This window comes from Aspergillus luchuensis, chromosome 8, assembly GCF_016861625.1.
Source record: "Aspergillus luchuensis IFO 4308 DNA, chromosome 8, nearly complete sequence".
NCBI lineage: Eukaryota > Fungi > Ascomycota > Eurotiomycetes > Eurotiales > Aspergillaceae > Aspergillus > Aspergillus luchuensis.
The window spans coordinates 2,884,126-2,896,353 of record NC_054856.1 but is presented as its reverse complement, the minus strand read 5'-3'; the positions used below and the strand labels follow the sequence as shown (position 1 = coordinate 2,896,353).

The window sequence follows — 12,228 nt, the reverse complement described above, 5'->3', positions numbered from 1 at the left end:
ACAACCCGCTGAGAAGAAGCATCCCATATATGTACTATCGACAACTATGATTTTGAGCTCTCCTTTCGGACAGTAGTTCCCTCTCGTGTGTTCTCTTTTCATCGTGTTTTTGATCCATCAAGCCTTGCATATGTCCATTCAACGGGTCGGCAGCATTTGCTCATCTGTCTGATTTGTGACATTAGTACCTTGCACAATCTTTATTTCCAAATTCATGCAAATGCTTATAATTGACTTATCCCCCCCCCCTCTCTTATCTTTTCCTTCTTCCCCTTACTGGAATGCACATAAGTATCTCGGTAATGTTGCTTCTTCCAGCTCTCTGTGAGGCTTCAATCTGCAATGACGTAGCGAAGTAGGAACTCAACAGTCCGCGGGCAACGTTGAGTCTTGCCTCAGTCCAGCGATGTTTGCTTAATCCATCTTTGAGGCTGGGCTTATCTAATCTCTTCCCAGACTGCACCACCCTGCACTTCGTCTATGCTCTGTCTTACGCTGTAAAATCTTTTATGGTACTATCCCTGCTGCTCCGTTACACGTCTGAAGAAGGATCAGAAACGTCCATATAGCAAACGTGAAGAGGAAGACACTGCTGGGAACTGTCATAGACCTCCCTTCCTTTGACTCGACCAAGGCCAGCATGCTTTTACATAATAGCCAGGAATTATACAGCGGAATAAAGAGGAAGTGGGGCTGACAGGTTACAATCGCATCATTGCGACCAATATCTGATTCATATGAACGAAGACAAGACACGAAATGCAGCTGGGATAATATACAGGTGAGAAAATATGGGAGATGCGGGGTAGAGGACAGAGAAAGAGAAGGCAAAGAGGGGACGGTAATAAAATATCGAGTTACATCAGGAACAGGCATACCCTCCAGACTTGATACTATTGATCCTTGAAAGTCGCCTCGTACCTCTTTCCTCGGAAAGCCCAAAGACCCCAGTTACCGCAGGACACGTCATGGGGATCCAGATCGTTGAGATCCCAGCGCAAACTGCGGAAAACGTTCTCACCGGGTTCGAGCAGAATGTCGAATTCACCGGCACACTTCTCGTTGACCCAGTTGATGTCACGTTCCATATCCCACTGCGTGTAGCCTGTGCTGATGATGGGGACCTTGGTCTCGAGGAGCTGCGGGAGCGTTTCCTCCCATTCGTGGGAGCTGGCCGGGTGTCCCAGACCCGGGTGGAAGAGCATGAAGCAGTCCAGATAAGGATCGAAGGGCTGGAAGTACTGCGCTTTGTACATTGTGTGGAAGTAATCAACGTACGTGGTAATCTTGAACTGTCCTCCAAGTCTGTCCTCCACAATACCACCGAAGGGATTCTCGGAGGTGCGCTCGGGTAGTGGGAATTCATCATCCCGGTTGGCCATACTCTCCGGTCCGATGAAGATCAAATGGATCAGGGAGCGCGGGAAAATGTAGCTAAGTTGAAGCCAAACTTCGCGCGGCAACGAGGACTCGGCGCGAGCTCCCAAAATGAATATGCGCACGGGAGGAGCCTTGAGTCGTAGTCCTTGGATGTCGACGCCCTCGCCGGTCTTGGGAGGGTGAAGGGTGTACCGGAGCGCTAAATAAAGCAAATAGGTTAGTTGACGAACCTACAAGACTAGAGAGAGGGGGGGGAGGGGGATTGCAACTTACCGCTAACACTCTTGAGACCCTCCACGGTAAGCCTGCCATCTTTCCGGACATTGTAAGGACTCAGCTCATGCAAAACACTTCCAATTGTGAGAGGGTAGGTGAGCATTCTCGTTACTTGTCGCATGCTTCGATCATCGTTGATCGCTTCGAATTCTCGTGTGTACAGGAAAGTGTCCCAATTCGTCATGTTAATGACGAAGTTATCGTCCTGCAGTCCGGGGTACGAGAACTCCGGGAAAAACCGTCCGGAGTGTAGATCATGATCGTCTTCATTGATCTGTCGAATTGTCTCACAGATCTCCAGATGGGCCTCGAAATCATCCATCCAATGGCCCTCGGAGCAGTAAATCGGAACACCGCAGTCGGGACATTCGAAATGAGAGTGCGCGGGAGGCAGACTCTCCGAGGTCACCTGGCTCTTGCGCGATTCGGGATCGTGGGGGGACAGGGGCAAACGAGTCTGCTGATGGCTCGGATGGGGGCAGAAGGCGTTCTGCTTGATAAAAGCCGCACGCTGTCGGATTGCAGCTGCTGGAGACTGGGAGAAGGAGTGAAATAGGTTGTTCGGCTTCAGAAGTGCCCGGGCCTCTGGCGAGGCGGCAGATGTGGCAGATGTGGCCTTCTGTACAATCGACTTGACATTTTGCGATACAATTGAGGAGGCCGACAAATTGGACGATAGACTATTCTGTCGGACTGGGGCTTGTAGAGGCCTGGACTTAAAGGAAGCACTGCTCCGAGAGCTCAAGCTCCGCACGCACGAAGCGGGAAAGCCGTATCCCCCTCGCCTTGGACTGGCGACTTGATGCCAGCGAGCCACAGAGTTCTGGGCAACAGCCCTTCGCCGGAGCACCTGCAGACAGCGTCCACAAGTATATTCGCCGGTCATTGTGGGTGCAACGCGACGCTTGAACAGGACTCTTGCAGTAAAAAGTGGCTTGATTCTCCCACGCGGCGGCGGTCCTTTTCGCCCGCGTGCACGTGATTGCACCCGGCCGGTCCCCAGAATTAGTACCTTAGTTACGAGGGAGTAAAACTAAAAAGATGAATAAGAGCAAAAGGCACGGATCCATTGGGTTCTAATTACATAGGTAGAGACAGTCCGTTTGCGGACCCCCCCAAGTCAAACAGTACCAAGTTAGAAGATGTCCTCGCAGGCGCTCCAGTCGCCGCTCTCGCGACTCGTCCAGTATTGTCCGTTGTGTGCCCAATACTCTTCACCGGTGACCGGGCACTTGGCCCTACTGAACCATTTGGGCTTATACTCCTCGCCCTTCGTCTCTCTTTCTCTCCGCTTGGCGCGCTGCTTCTCCTCCACTCGATGTTTCTCCGTGGCGGCTAAATCATACTCACCCTCCTCCATCGCACGCTGATCGGGTCGAAGTCGTGTGTCGGTAGGTGGGAGACACTCCTTGAGCCCTTCAGGCAAAGCGTTTAGAGTGATGACGAATGGTGTGAGGTTGAATGGAATCCCGCTCGGCCGATCATGGCTTTGCCAGACCAGGAATGTCTTAGCCGATTCAGGATCCTGGCCGGAAACTGTCGCCTCGAACCCTGGGGTATGGCGCGCGTAGATCTTATCGTTCCATCGACCACCGATACTCCACTTGGGCGACCCATCCCGATCCACGACCTTGCCCGTCACCTGATATGCGGATGAAGCCTTCCAGCCCCTTGGTTTGAAATCCAAATAGCAAACTTCGCCTGTGGTCCAATTCTTGATTTCCATCAAGCCATAGTTGTCCACTGTGGGGCTACCGGTGATGATGCCAATAACGGAAGATGTGACCTTCTTCCAAGTATACAGCTCCTCTCCACCAGATGCTGGCCGTAGCTTTAAGAACCATGTCCCTAAAAGGTTAATGTCGAACGACTTTCCGTAAAACTTGGACTTCAGAGCAGACTCGCCCTATGAGATAAGATGTCAGCGTCAATCATATGTCCAGAGGGACGCACGCATCTAAAACTCACATAGTAGTCCCACTTTGGCGACTCGGCCCAAGCAGCACCAATCGGGGGATGATGGCTGACTTGTTCGACAAAGAACCGATACCCTTTGTCCGGCCGGACATATTCGAATGTCTCCCCAAGAAGAGGATTGAACGGTTTAGCAACACGGCCAATTGTAGAAGCATATTCACTTGCAGCATACGCAGCGACATACACCAGACGCTCCATAGAATCGGGTCGGTCCGCTGCAATATCAAGTAGATCTGCGTATTCCAAGTCCTCGGCCACGCGTTGAAGCAGGGATGTAGGCTCATTGAAGGATACCGGGAGAGTCATCTTCGTCATATCCTTCCCAATCATTGACTTCAAAATCCCCTAGAAGCAAAAACATGTCAGCAGCTACATACGATTTCAATGGCCAAGAGGGGTGATAACATACCCAGAGCGAAATCTTCGGTCTATTGTCGTAATCCATCTTCAGTCTCTGCCGGATGGGTTCTTCATATCCCTTGAACGAAGGCACAATTTCAGATCTCTTCGCGGTTCGGAGCTCATTGGTCTCCTCCAGAGGCTTCTGTTCGCCGTCCTCCGAGCCAGCAAGTTTCTCCACCTCAATTTCTCCGGAATCAATGGCATCAAAGAACTCGTCTTCATCCTCAGACTCCGAGTCATAGAGAGTGCTGATATTGGACATAGCCGACTTCCTACGACGAAGAGTACCTCTAGGTTCTTGGTTCTCGAATTCTGGCGAGACTTCTGCTGGCTCCGGCTCTTGAGTCTCGTGTTCGACATCGGCAACTTCTCCACTGGCAACCTGTGCGCGCGACGGAGCTTTACTGACTGCACGGCTCGTGGCTGTTGATTCCAACGCTTCCTTCAACGCCCGCTTGGTACGCTTACGTTTTTCCTCGGACTCGCCCATTCGTGACTGAAGCTCCTCATGTTCCTGAGCGATCCTTGCCATGCTTTCCTCCCACATCTTGCGCAAGTATGCCTCCCTATTCAAGCGATACTGCCAATACGCATCACGGTCCCGGGATATCTTCAAAAGGCTCTGCACTAAACCTTGTAAACTACTCACAGCTGCTTCATATGCAACTAAAGCCTGATCAACTGCTGGATCGGAGAGTGATGTGGCAGGATTCTTTGACTTTTCCGCTTGCAGCGAAGACGCGACATTGGCAAGGATGTCAAGCTGGAGTTTCGTTGACTGGGCAGTGATGTTCAAAGCATCTTTGTCCGTGGGCTGCATATCATGACTGGACGCATAGTCACCTTCCTCTTCGTCATCACCGTCAATATCTGGCGCCGAGGTCACATGGCTCAGAACCCGATTGACTTCATTTGGTGCAGCGGCGTGCTCCATTGACCCGTACAAGGAGCTTTCTTCGTCTTCGGGCGCGCTCCCTGCGGTTGTGTGGGACGCGTACGTGCTGAGCCGTGTGCCACTGCTACTTGGTATATTGATGGAAGGGGGTGCAAGGCTCTTCACGTTGGATCTTGGAATAGCTGAACTTGGAGAGTCGGATATGGTCTCGGACAATCGGCCTTCCACTTGCTCAATCTTGGCCTGGCGAAGTACTTCAGCATGTTTCGATTGGCGCTTCTCTTCCTCCTTCGCCTCATCCTTGGCCCATTGTATGGCGTTGTTTAGAGTCCAGAACCAACGCTTGGCCTCGACAACGTGATTCGCTTTGAGATGATATTTGACGGATGACTTTCCATGGATCTCGAAGCGGGTCTTGTCCTGCGCATCCATATTGAGCCTAGCAATTTTCATATTGATCGCTCCTCGGCAGGCGGAGCCCGCATCATCTGCAAGAAGAAACCAGTCAGCTATGGCCAAGAAAACAACTATACAGACCGGCAAGCATCATACCTTGGTGTTTATAATAGCTCAGCACACCATCTTCTAGAACGAACCATCGCAATTTATAGCCACTTGTATAATTTGTCCATTTCTTTAGATAACCCCTCATTTCACGGGCTTCCTTGCCAGCAAAAGGCGCCTCGCTCCCGCCTGAGCGGCCAGACACACCTTGAGCTGCGCTGGTGCCGAGAATCGCTTTTTCCTGTATACCACGTTGTGCGATGACTGCTGCTGGAGATTTCTTGACGATCGCACGGGTCTTGTCATCTTTAGTAACATCCTGAGGCAATTTCCCCTTCTTGTCACGACGGAAGGGGTCCGCCCCATGCATCAATAGGATCTGAATCAGTTGTGTGTCCTTTTTCCTTGCCCCCTCATGCAACAACGTGCCCCCAGACTGGGCAGTGGCAGGATCCGTTACTAAATCTAAACTGTTGACATCGATGCTGCCCTCTACACGGGGCTCTTCGAGCGCCTTCTCCAGTTTTTCGTATTCTCCTTGAGAGACGAGCGCTTGGATCTCTTGGGTCTTGATGTCAATGAACAGTGAGCGAGCCAGCTGAAGTTGCTGGAAGATTTCTGGAGTGCGCGCAATATCAAGAGCTGTTTGGCCGTTGTAATTTATGATCGAATCGTTAATAGAGGGTTGGTTTAGCAGTTCGCGAATCACTGGACCTCGTCCAAGCTGAGCGGCCAAATGAAGAGGCGTATTGCCCTCCCGATCACGCGCGTTTATGTCAAGGTCCTGGCTAGAGGACAGCACGAATTCGACAACTTGCGGCTCGGCGCATTGAATCGCAAGGTGGAGAATAGTTGTCCCAGATAGGGCATTTGCTCCCTGCGGCTCCTTACTCTCTCTGATGGCTTTCGAAATCGCATTCGTGTCGCCGCTCCGTAAGATCTCGAATAGACGAAAAGTCCGGACTGACTGATCTAAAGACATGCTACTGGTCTCGGCATGTGATATGGAGGGTAGCTTCTCAATGTTATCCCCGCTTCTGTGCGGGCCCGTGGGCTCTTGTGGCGGTTCAGCAGACATGGGACGTAGGTTTGGCTCTTGAGGGCGTGTACTTCGGCGGCTGGAGCTTCGGGTAGCTGGAACTCCAGATATGGATGGAGTACTATTGGCAAGGGAAGACGTGGCGGATTCGGAGGAGCCACTATCGCGAACGACCGGCTCTTCACGGTTATCCTTCGACCTATCGCGGTGTAAAAGCGCCAGTGCCAGGGAACTTCGAGACCGTTTGTGTCTGCGAAACAGTATGTTATGTTAGCGAGCGAAGCGCCCAAATCGCGGGGCAACCCCAGGTTTCAGGTTGGGCAAGAGAGATCCTTGTGTTCTGGTCGGTGGTTGAATTCAAGAACAACCTAGCGACTGCTTATGGTTCATCCCAGGACCCACGCACAAGTGAGATAGCTGAAGGAAAGATGGGTATGGCTTGCGGTGATTCAACCACGAGGTCCCGGGGAACCGAAGCGGCAGAGAGAGTTTACTCACCCTTCGCCCCTTTCCGTCATCTCTTGCTGGCCTCCAACACTGGTCTAAATCCGGAACTGGCAGAGTTAGACCGGATGATTATCTGCAGGGTACCAGGCAAGCAATATAGAAGTAAGTGAAGACTTCTGGACTGGTTGGCGTACAAGTTTCGTGACTAGTCGCAAGAAATGATGGAGGAGATGGTGATGACGATGTTCTTCCCGCGCGTTGGCCAAGACGGATGGGTTTCACTACCTCCGGAGAACTACGCGCGATGGTCTCAGCAGGCGAAAAGGGGCTCTCTCTCTCTCTCTCTCTATAGTTACACTGTTCTCTTATAAAACAGAGACAGAAATCTCTGTGGACATATATTGTACAGAAGGTGTGGTCTCGCGCGGCTTGGTTCCAAGAAATGCCTTAGAACAGTCACCTCGTCTCTCCACTAACCAATACAATGACGCTGCCGAGCTGGCGCTTCAAATCTTCCTTGTCAACATCATGGGTATCCTCAACCTCTCCCCACATATCGGTCTGCCACCTAACTTCTAGGCTGGATGCCTCCGCTGCTTCCTCAATGCCGAACCTCTCGCGGCCCGGTCGTTGCACCTCTCGGAACGTCTCACTCCATTCAGCGACCAGACGGACTGCAATCAACAAGCTCTTTGCAGCCAGTATTCCTCTCTCCAGTCCGGCCAGATCGTAGGCCTGCAGCCCAGAAATCCACTGCAGAATAATGTCCTTTGTAGCCTGAGGCTGAGAGGCTGGTAATATGCTATCGGTGTCGAGGATAGGCTGGATGTCCACACCGGGCCATACTTTGGTGCTCAAGAAGGCAATTGTATCTTGAGCGACCCGGATTTGGGCCTCTCGGAGACTTTCCGGTTTCTTGCCATCGGCATCCACTTCATCAGCAGCGTAAGCGTTCTGCTCCGGCACCCAACACAACAGGGTGTCCGTTTCCAAATACCGCATCGCTGTTTTCAATATTTGATCTCTCGTGGTAGTTTCGCCTCGAGCATCTTCTGCGGCAATATCCGCTGCACGGGCGGTCAGAGAAGTTAGAGGGATGAGGTGGTTCTTTAGCGCTTGCTGGGCAGTGGTCATGACATCCCACTCCAGCGCGATCGCATGTGCAAGATATGGCTTCGTTGACGGTATGGAGAGAACGTCTTTGGAAGGTGTCCGAATAGGGCGTGTGTCTAGCAGGACCTGATAGTCCCCATCTGAGAACAAAACATGTCAACGCAAGTGTCCCATATAGACTGATCGCAGGAGAAGAAATGCGTACCTGGCTTCTGCTTGACATCAACATTCTTCCAGAATCGCTTCTTGAGCACAGATGGTTTTCCTGGTAGCGGACTTTTCTCGGTTTTCTGGTGCAAAGCCGCATCTTTCTGTAGTAGCTCTGGGTTGGCAGATGTAGGTGAAGGGGCCTTAGGTGGGGGGCCATGAGTAGTAATGGGATGAGCAATGGCGGACTTCAATGCTGAGGCACTGATAGAACGTGCAACAACATATTGACGTTGCGCACCTCTGAAGACCGCCTGCCGCGAAATAGCCGTAACGGCCCGATGAAACGCGGGCATCGCCTCTCAGTCAAATGATCGAGCGAATACAAAGGAGTTGGTTCGAACAGTGATAGGATATATTTGGCGTGGCTCCTCCTGGCGTTCTAAAGATCCTTCAACCAAATTTCTGCGTCTTTTCTCCTGTGAAGCGGACCGATTGATAAATCGGAGGTTTGAGCTTGTTCGTAAGCCGTATTGCGGAGAACTACTAGTCTCCGATTGGAACGCCACATGCGCCACAGCTCCGCCACATACCATCTTCGCTGGTCGCTGCATTGAAGCAATGATAGATGATGAAGACAACAGAATAGAGACGGTTCTGCGGTCTACCTGCTTCTTTGGAGGGTTGTATACCGATCGTCCTCGCCACAAGCAATCATAAATTACAACATCAAGCGCGATAAAAGGTAATCATGATACGGAGCGAGTGAAAAGAGACATAATGAATGTGCATCAGTTGCATTATTTACGACGATGCCTGACGACGCCTATCTATAAACGAGACACCTAGACTGGTCATACATCGCATCGCACCCATTTTATAAGCACAGAACGTTTCAAATTGATTATTTTGATTGCATATTGAGCATTAAATATTATGCATAAAGTGTACGAAGGAGATTAAACCCAAATCGACAATGAAGATGAGAACACACCAGCAAATTTTCCCACATGTAGAGTCTAGGGGTAGGAAAGCAGAGAAGGATGGAAAAAGGAAAACTGAACATACAGGCGGCAGTGAGGGAAACAGCACATTAGGTAACCATGCCAATTTGGATAAGAAAAGATCCGCCCACGCTTTTATAATTTACAGAACTCAGAAGGCTTGAAATAACCAGAGTGTTCAGGATTGGAATGGTTGTGTCAGGTACTGGTGTTGCAGACCCAAACAACAACCACCAATCAAGGAGCGAGAAAAGGAGACACAGGGGAAACTTTGGATGGAGGAGTCAATTCGAGCGTAGGAGGGATGTTTTTTTCTTGGACGGGGCCGTGCGTGCAACAGGATCGGTCCATTAAATCTCGAGGAAAGGGTCAAGTGAAAAGATAAAAATATTTGTGCAAAGAGAAATTATACATCAACTGAAGGCCATGGGAACCCTAATCTCATTGTTCCCAATTTAGCGTCATCAAGGCATTTCGTCGTAACAGTGTATCGTGCAACCGAGATTCTAGAGCGATTGCTGGAAGGTCGCTGGGATATCAAAGGCGAGCTTCAGTAACCAGCAGGACAGGCACGCCCGGGGTGCGAGCAGTCGCTGAACCACGGACACGATAAGGTTGGCTCAAGGCAAAAGCAAAGGTATTTAGTAATTTGACATACGTCCACACACCGCGCATGTGGGCTTCATTGAGTTATGTAACTCGGGTAATAAGGCCGTTTCATACGGTCCGTGTCCGTTCGCTTCTTCATCCGCTCCGCATCATAATCATCGGCACCGTCTCTGCTACCCCATGTGGTCTGAAAAAATAATGGTTCGGTTAGCAAATCTGGGTCAAATAGCAAGGAGTAGTCATCGTTCAACAAGGCCAGATGTTGCGTGAAAAGGCAAGAATCAAAGGCCAAAAAATAAGACGGAACAAGTAATAGCCACCGTACTAAACTCGGACAGCGAAGCAAAGATGATAACAGGGAATGAGACCAATAATGAGGAAAGAAACCCGACAAAAGCGACAAGCAAGCTAAGAAAAAAGTGGAAGGCCGGAGTGCAGAAAGAAATCAGAAGTAGAAATCATAGCGATGCAGAAGGCAAAATCGGGTTACCAAGATGGGGAAGGCCGTGGGTGGATACAGGGAGGGCGAGGATGAGGTGAGGCCCATGGCCAATGCAATTGCATTATGGGAGGGGTTGGGTGTCGAGCACGGAAGCAGGCCAAGGGCTAGAGCCCACTTCCAAGCTACAAGCGTCGCCCAAAGATACTAGGCTGCACTTGCGCATGCACCCTCTGTAGAAACGAAACAACGGACCAGAACGCATGTTGTGTTGGGGTACTGCAACTTACCACATTCAGAGTTAGCACGGCGTATATTTTAATAGCTCCGTGGAAATAGCCGAAGAGGATGGACACCGGCAAAAGGATAACATCAACCGGGTAACGGATGTAATGTCCGAGAAGTTTGATGAACTTGCTAATAAACATCCACAGTCCGAGAGCTTGCATAGCTAGCGCGTGCGTATCATTGTCCCAAGAAACCGTAGCCTTGTGACATAGTATAAGGAGCAATAAATCGCCGAGGAAAGCTGGCGGCGAAAGCGTCGTCAAGTGAACAGCGTATGCGCTCCAAGGCTGGCGACTAGTAATACCGTAAACCAAGCGTTAGCGTGCGGATCAGACAGACATTTACAGTAAGCGGCCTAACAACGAAAAAAAAAATTTTTTTCCACAGTCGGATACCAAGACTAGGAACGACCCAGCCTTCCAAGGCCGACGGCCAGTTCCTTATGTCTGTAGAAAGATCTGGGAAATGACAATCGGAATGAAGGGAAATACCATCCAACGGCGTCGTTGACCAACGATGTGGGAGGCAAGCAGGGTTTGTGAACGAAAGGCCATTCGATAACAGGAGATAGACACTCATCCCGGTGTGCATTACGCACGCTCACCAGACAAGTCAGATAGGGTAGACTTACTACCAGATGTGTTTTTCGTGGAACATGCTTGTAAGGTTGCTCCTCCAGTTGCTTCGGGACCAGCGCGCGCACTGCTTGAGAAACTTGGGGTTGTCTTCCAGAGTTGTCAAGACCTCCGCTTCAGGATGATATTGCATGTAAGTCTCCCAGCCATGCGACACCATCCAACGGGTAATGAAATTGTCGTCGTCTGCGTTCAATTGGTACTTTCCGAACCACCATTCTTCGTTGGTAAATCCATACGTGAACCCCTCATTCTGAAGGATATCTGTTCTGTATGCGACTGTCCGGCCTGACATGCAGGGAAGTCCACCATCAATATGCGTTGTTGCCGCACAATCAAAGTTTCTCCGTTCCAAGTAAAGTGCACCCAGAAATCCCCATATGCGTTGAGAGAATGATGGCGAAACGGCCCGCCTCAGGCGTTGACAAGTTACCACACCACCGAATCGCTCATCCTTTTCGAAAGGTGCTAGCATCCAAGGGAGGACTGTGCGTGGCCAACTCACGTCATCATCTGCGAAGACCGTGATAGTAGTCTTGACTTCAGGGATCGCTCTAGTCATTTGTCGGCGCTTGTTGGGGTGAGTAACGGTGAACAAGCGGATTCTTGACTTCGAAGCGGGCATCAAGCTCAGCATGTTCTCGGCTTTTTGTCGATTCGCTTCAATGGTGACCAAAAGTAGTTCGTAGGGCTGGGTGTCGAGAATCGTTCTTATGGTTTCCACGAGTTCATCACCACATCCCTCTAACGTTGGTAAGATAACCGTTACATCTTGGGCAGTTAACTTCGGATTCTCCGGCGGAGGAATTGGTTTGAACGTCCAGAAAGAAAAGAGATTCACAACAAGACGGAAGTAGCGATACAAACTATATATCAGGAGAGTCAGCTAGAGAGATTCGGTACAATCAGATGTTCAACCACTGGTGATACATCAAAAGTAAGCTTCAGGCCAGTTCAGGTCAATACTAACAAGAGGGCAATAAATGCTCGCATGAACGGAAACTCCATGATTGAAGCGATATGATCAGGCCTAGGATTACACTCCTCAAGCCAATTGATTGCTTCGGTCGCTA

At 50.4% G+C, this 12,228-nt stretch overlaps 4 protein-coding genes across 4 annotated transcripts; all 4 read right to left on the bottom strand.

The window, feature by feature from the left end:
- Positions 1 to 893: 893 nt before the first annotated feature.
- Positions 894 to 2,542, bottom strand: MSS51 (putative mRNA processing protein (Mss51); the record flags this gene model as incomplete). Its single annotated transcript, XM_041682070.1, has 2 exons — positions 894 to 1,579; positions 1,654 to 2,542. 2 exons carry the CDS (start codon positions 2,540 to 2,542, stop codon positions 894 to 896), a joined length of 1,575 nt encoding a protein of 524 aa, XP_041548949.1.
- A 249-nt stretch (positions 2,543 to 2,791) lies between these two features.
- AKAW2_80987S (uncharacterized protein) lies at positions 2,792 to 6,991 on the bottom strand (the record flags this gene model as incomplete). Its single annotated transcript, XM_041682069.1, has 5 exons — positions 2,792 to 3,562; positions 3,625 to 3,978; positions 4,043 to 5,418; positions 5,483 to 6,723; positions 6,972 to 6,991. 5 exons carry the CDS (start codon positions 6,989 to 6,991, stop codon positions 2,792 to 2,794), a joined length of 3,762 nt encoding a protein of 1,253 aa, XP_041548948.1.
- A 385-nt stretch (positions 6,992 to 7,376) lies between these two features.
- Positions 7,377 to 8,536, bottom strand: ATP12 (ATP synthase complex assembly protein ATP12; the record flags this gene model as incomplete). The annotated part of the gene is made up of 2 exons (XM_041682068.1): positions 7,377 to 8,173; positions 8,239 to 8,536. 2 exons carry the CDS (start codon positions 8,534 to 8,536, stop codon positions 7,377 to 7,379), a joined length of 1,095 nt encoding a protein of 364 aa, XP_041548947.1.
- Positions 8,537 to 11,150: 2,614 nt separating this feature from the next.
- Positions 11,151 to 12,163, bottom strand: AKAW2_80985S (glycosyltransferase family 2 protein; the record flags this gene model as incomplete). The annotated part of the gene is made up of 2 exons (XM_041682066.1): positions 11,151 to 12,021; positions 12,126 to 12,163. The coding sequence occupies 2 exons, from the start codon at positions 12,161 to 12,163 to the stop codon at positions 11,151 to 11,153; spliced, it is 909 nt and encodes a 302-aa protein (XP_041548946.1).
- Between the last annotated feature and the right edge of the window lie 65 nt (positions 12,164 to 12,228).